General features: G+C 41.4%; 1 protein-coding gene across 2 annotated transcripts; it reads left to right on the plus strand.

Annotated features, from left to right (window-relative positions):
- Positions 1-503: 503 nt before the first annotated feature.
- On the plus strand, positions 504-4,672 carry si:dkey-56m19.5 (magnetosome-associated protein MamJ). 2 transcript variants are annotated; one of them, XM_038283798.1, is made up of 3 exons: positions 504-699; positions 2,485-2,727; positions 2,836-4,672. In XM_038283798.1, exons 2-3 carry the CDS (start codon positions 2,493-2,495, stop codon positions 4,158-4,160), a joined length of 1,560 nt encoding a protein of 519 aa, XP_038139726.1. In that variant the 5' UTR covers positions 504-699; positions 2,485-2,492; the 3' UTR covers positions 4,161-4,672. The 2 variants fall into 2 exon arrangements, with proteins under 2 accessions (XP_038139726.1, XP_038139725.1); XM_038283797.1 differs by having other exon boundaries at positions 506-699; positions 2,485-4,672.
- Positions 4,673-5,342: the final 670 nt, after the last annotated feature.

The following is a 5,342-nucleotide window of genomic DNA, read 5'->3' on the forward strand; positions in this document are numbered from 1 at the left end:
AACGCATAAATAAAATTCATTTTAAATCAGGTCAAATTTGTTTGCTTTATCCTTTAATTTGGACATCCATAAACATCTTGTTTTTCTCATCATGAAGTCACTTATTTTACACAGGACAAGAGAGAAAACATCAGGGGAAGTATAATTTACATAGTGGGTGTTTTGTCTGGTAAAGTCCTCATGGGTTTTTCCTGACAAACCGCCTCTTATGCATAATTTAGGTACATTACAGTCAGAAATACTTGGGGATTTACAGCAAATATAATTTCCGAGGTACTTTATGCTTTGAAAAGCTAAAAGATATAAAGGTTAAAAAAAATATACAGTTGTAAAAAATAAAAAAAGAGAAAATGGATGGTAAGTTTAAAATCTCCCCTGTTTGTTCAAAAAGGGGAACCATGTGCTGCACTGGGTGGGTGTGTGAGTGAGTGGAAGAGAGGGAGGGGGAGCAGAGGAGGGGTTAAAGACTGGGAGGTATAGATTGCAATGCGAGCAGTCCTGGGGTTGGCTGGATTGTGATAGTGACAGATGTCCAGAAAACTGCGAAAGGGGGCACTCCTCCTCCGGAGCGCACTGCACCTCAGAGAGAAGGAGCGAGGGGCGGAATCTGCAGCTGTCACTCCAAAGGCTTACCTCCATTATCACATCTAACAGCGGACTGGACAGGACGCTCAACTGATTCTGCAACAAAAGAAACAGGTTAGTCACTGCAAAACAGGAGCTTTTTGTAGTGACAGAAAGAAAGAAAGAAAGAAAGAAAGAAAGAAAGAAAGAAAGAAAGAAAGAAAGAAAGAAAGAAAGAAAGAAAAGCAGATTTTTACAGTAGTCTAATTGTTTTTTCTCAGTCTCAGTTTTGGTTTGCCTTCTCTGTTCAAATTTGTAATCAAATCTACAAATAAAGCCAGCCTCAATCAAAAGTTGACATGATAATAGAGTTCATTATTTATAGGCTTCTCCTCATTTCCAAACCCTTGTTAACAAAAGAAAAAAAAAAGGGGCAAAGCAGCTGAAGGGAGCAGTGGTGGGTGGAGTGGAGTGGGTGGGCTGTGGGGGGATGGAGGACTCTCTATTACAGCTTTAAAGGCTCCTGCATTTTCTTTTTTTTTTTTTGGCTAGTGTACATATTAATTCAACGCCATCTATACCTCCTGCAGTCTATATATGGTAGTGTAATGTGCTCTTTTTTCCCCCTGCTAGATGCCTTGTAAGTGGGAGCAGCCATAGGGGCGGGGAGGGGGTCTCATCCTTTGTTACCGGCCGGCATGGACTGCCTGAGGCTCCATTTGCATTTGCATGTGACCATCTTTCCTGAACTGAGACTACATTTTGAATTCAGTGTCCAAAATTTGTCAAACCTCCCTTGAAATTAAAGGACAGAAAAACTGTGAGAGGAAATGATTTCCCTTTAACTGCATTGTTTAAATAACTAGCGACACCCGAGAACGAGGAAATAAAGAAACATCTATGGCACTGAAGGACTTTAACCATAAACTAACTGTTACATTGATCTAATGGTTTTCATTCAAATGAAATGATGTACTGGTTATTCCCAGTTCAGTTTAGCTTTATTATAGTACTATGGACAGTTCCCTATTTATTCTACCCCCTCCTATCCAGTTTCTAACATATTGACTTTAAGAGCCTTTGAAACATAGGAAACTTAAAGATGTCAAACTACTGCTGCCCTTATGAACCCCAATTTTTAGTTTATTTAAAATCCAGACTTGCTTATTTAACATTTGCTAAAAGAATATACTTAACACAAATTTAAACTTCCTGTTTTCTGTGGAGTGATTGCTGCATTCTGTGGCAATCACTGCAATGCACTTCCTCTAGAGGACCATTAATGTCGAGCCCTTAATTCAAATAACCTTTATTTTTGCGCCTGTTTAAAAAGTAGTGCTCTACCTCTCATGCAGAAGATCTTTTCAAGATCTACCGAGATCTGAAAGACCCATCAAGCAGTAAATATATTTTCTGCATTTTTTCCTGGATGGGAAATCCTATGTGGGTGTAGACCATAGATGTTTGTCTCAGAGTTGTAGTCTTTTTTGGCAACAAGCCTCACCAGACATTCCAGAAAGGTTACAGAGACTCTAGTCTCTGTATGACCTCTATTGGGTTCCCATGAATTAATATTTATATTTCACATCGACTGTCTTAGGCAGAGACCTGCTTCTTAGTTGAACTTCTCGTTCTTTTCCAGACAAGACATGTTGATACTGAATTGAAAAAGACTCTTCATATTTGAAGAACCTTAGTCATCATTTTAAGTAAAAAGAGGAAATGTTACTTTAATTTGATCTCTCTTCATCTTATTTTATGTTACATGTGCAGTATATTTTCATTTTCTATTTTGGTGCATTTTATAAGATGTGGGTTGCTCAATTTATTTTTTTACTGATGGCTACTTTTACTGATGGCTACTGTAAAATGCTGATATGAGTCTTAGAATTAAAACTATTTTTTCCTGTTTTCTTATAGGAGTCACCATGGGAGGAAAACTGAGCAAGAAGAAGAAAGGATATGATGTGAGCGACCCTAAAGACAGAAAAGAAGAGACTCGGGTAAATGGTGCCGCTGCAGAAGAGTCTGCTAAAGTGGAAGATGGAGCTCCATCTATAGGAGCTGAGGGGACTGCTGGGAAAGATGCTGTGGTAGAGAAAACTACAGTGTCAGCAGAAGCTGTGGTAACTGAGGCTGCTGTACCCCCAGAAGAACCAAAAGCTGCACATACAGAGGAACAACCCCCCGGAGCTGAAGGGAAGGATGCCCCGGAGACTAAAACAGAAGTAAAAGAAGAGGCAGCTGTTGCACCAGTGGAAACAACTCCACCTGTGCAGGAACCAGTTGTAGCAGCAGAGACAGAAGCACTTGTGAGAGAGGACAATGAAGAGGCACCAGAGAAAGCATCTCCAGTGGCTGACATACCCCCAGAAGAGCCAAAATCTGCTCCACCACAAGAACAAGCTGCTATTGAGCAAACATTAACAGCAGTGGAAGCATCTCTAGTTGAAAAAGTATCAGCTGCAGAGCAAGAGAAAGAAGCTCCTTTAGAAGAACCAGCAGCACCAACCCAGGCCGCTGCTTTGACAGAACAAGAGCCAGTTGTAGCTACAGAGAAATCAGAACCTGAACCAGAGGAGAGAGTTGTAGCTGAAACTGCCCTAGCTGTGGAAACAGAGAAGCCACCAGTGACTGCAGAAGAATCATCTCCTCCACCATTTGCAGAACCTGTGCAAGCTGAACCTGAAGAGCCCTTAGTGGAGGAGCCTCCTGTCGCTGTAGAGTCAGCGCCAGAGCCAGATGCTTCAGTCAGCACAGAGGCAGCATCTGATGATCAGCTAATTGAGCCCCTAAAAGAGACTGCGACAGAGCCAGAGGCCAGTGTGGAAGAAACCGAATCTGCTGCTGCTGCGCCGGAACCTGAACCAGAGGCTGAGCCAGCAGCAGAGCTAGCGGAGGAGTTAGCATCCCAACAAGAGCAAACCGCACAGGCGGAACCTGAGCAAGACACAGTTCAAGCAACAGAGCCAGAGTCTGTGGGAGAACCCATATCAGAACCTGAACCAGACCAAACAGCAGAACCAGAACCAAAAGAGACAACAGAGCAAGAAACTGTGGCTGTGTCTGACACTGCTGAATGTGAGACTGTTGAAGCTGAATCATCTGAGGCTTTGGCAGCTGCTGAAAATCACCATGCAGAAGAAGAATCTGTATCAGCAGAAGCCCCAGGCTCCAATGATGCAACTGAGTCAGAAGCTGCAGAACCTGTACCTGAGATTATCATCTCACAGTCTGCATCCACCAACAACATGATGGCTGAATCTGATAATGGAGCTGAAGCCTCCTTGGAAGAGGTGCCCAACCCAGAGCCCGAGATGGAAAACAAGATGGAAAACGGAGATTTAGGAAGCCCTTCCTCCGCTGAGAATGAGGTAGATGCAGTCAGGGCAGTGAACGGGGAGTGCAGCAATAATACTGATGGCCTGGCCGCACATGCAGAAGAATGTGTGAATGGAAACGAAAATTTAGAGGAGAGGCCTGTCGATGAGAATGTTGATTGTGAACTGAAAAAGGACATTAACCTGTGCGGTGACGTCCAGGAAGTTCCTGACACAGTGGAGGGTCTCAGCACCGAGGTCACCCAGGCGGTCTAAATGAAAGCCCTCTGTTACATCACTGAGGGGTTGTTCGATGGGGAAAGAAATCATAGACAGCTGGGCTTTTTGAAACCACTGCGCTTTCTTGATGAGGAACTCAGGAAAAAAAAAGCTTTTTTTTTCCTTTTGGACTGCCAAAAAAATTGAAAATCAAACACTTGATGCTGAGTGACAAACATGTTGCCAGGAAGATGAGAGTACAACAAAAATACATGAGCTGATGTGGACGGACAGTGGAGCTGGACAGCATGGCTAAATAACAGGAAATATGGTATCAATGAATGAATGAATAAATCTGAGTGTTTGATAAATACTGCAATCTGGGTAGCTCAAAAAGCGTTGGTTCGTAGCATATTCTTAAATTTAAACTTTCATATATCCTTTCTATTGCTATATGAAGCGACATTAATGTTTCGGCCTTTTATAATAATTGTAATTGTAAGGACTGTTCATTTTAAAATGATTGTTCAGAATAGAAAATAAAAAGAGATTGTTGTAGTCCACAGTGACCTCCATTTTCATTTTATGACTTTTATTAACGTCAAGCACCTGGTTTAAAACTAATCATTCTGATAAAATAACAGACCCGATATACGGTATTCAATTTAGGAAATGACATATTTTCTTTCCAGGTCATCAGAACTGTGACAAATTGTGAAAGCATTTTTTATGCTATTAATCATAAAATTATAAGGAGGACTTTAAGGCCCATACAAAATTTCCCCCAATTATGTTTTATTTTTTACTTGTTTGCTATTTTGGCTATTGAACAGTAATGAGCTCCTATAACCTACCAGTGTTGCATCTTGGCTTTGAAAAGCATCTTCTGATTTGATGGCTCAAGTAATTTAAAGCAGGTCGACTGTCGCTGTCACTGTGGCTTAAAAATGCCTGAATAGATTGGAGTTAAGGTGATTATTCACATCTTAACTAACTGTCAGGGTTGTGGTTGATGGAAGGTTTTTGGCCCTTGCATGAGAAAAACAAGCAAAAAAATGTTTTTTCTCCATTCTTAAATGAAAATTAGAATTTTCAGTAAAACAGTATCTTTTTTTACTTTGTTCAAATCACCATTCCTTGTTGCTAGTGCTCAATATTCCGGCTGCACACTTCACCAACACTTCACAGAACCAAACTGGGGAAGGGAAAACTCAAGTAGGGGGGAGGGGCAGGAATGCA

The sequence above is a fragment of the Cyprinodon tularosa genome, unplaced genomic scaffold (assembly GCF_016077235.1).
Source record: "Cyprinodon tularosa strain WSP-4 unplaced genomic scaffold, ASM1607723v1 ctg197, whole genome shotgun sequence".
In the NCBI taxonomy this organism is placed as follows: domain Eukaryota; kingdom Metazoa; phylum Chordata; class Actinopteri; order Cyprinodontiformes; family Cyprinodontidae; genus Cyprinodon; species Cyprinodon tularosa.

What these genes read in the sequence shown, in the direction of transcription:
- si:dkey-56m19.5 (XM_038283797.1), top strand. Translation starts at nt 2,493, where the DNA reads ATGGGAGGAAAACTGAGCAAGAAGAAGAAAGGATATGATGTGAGCGAC.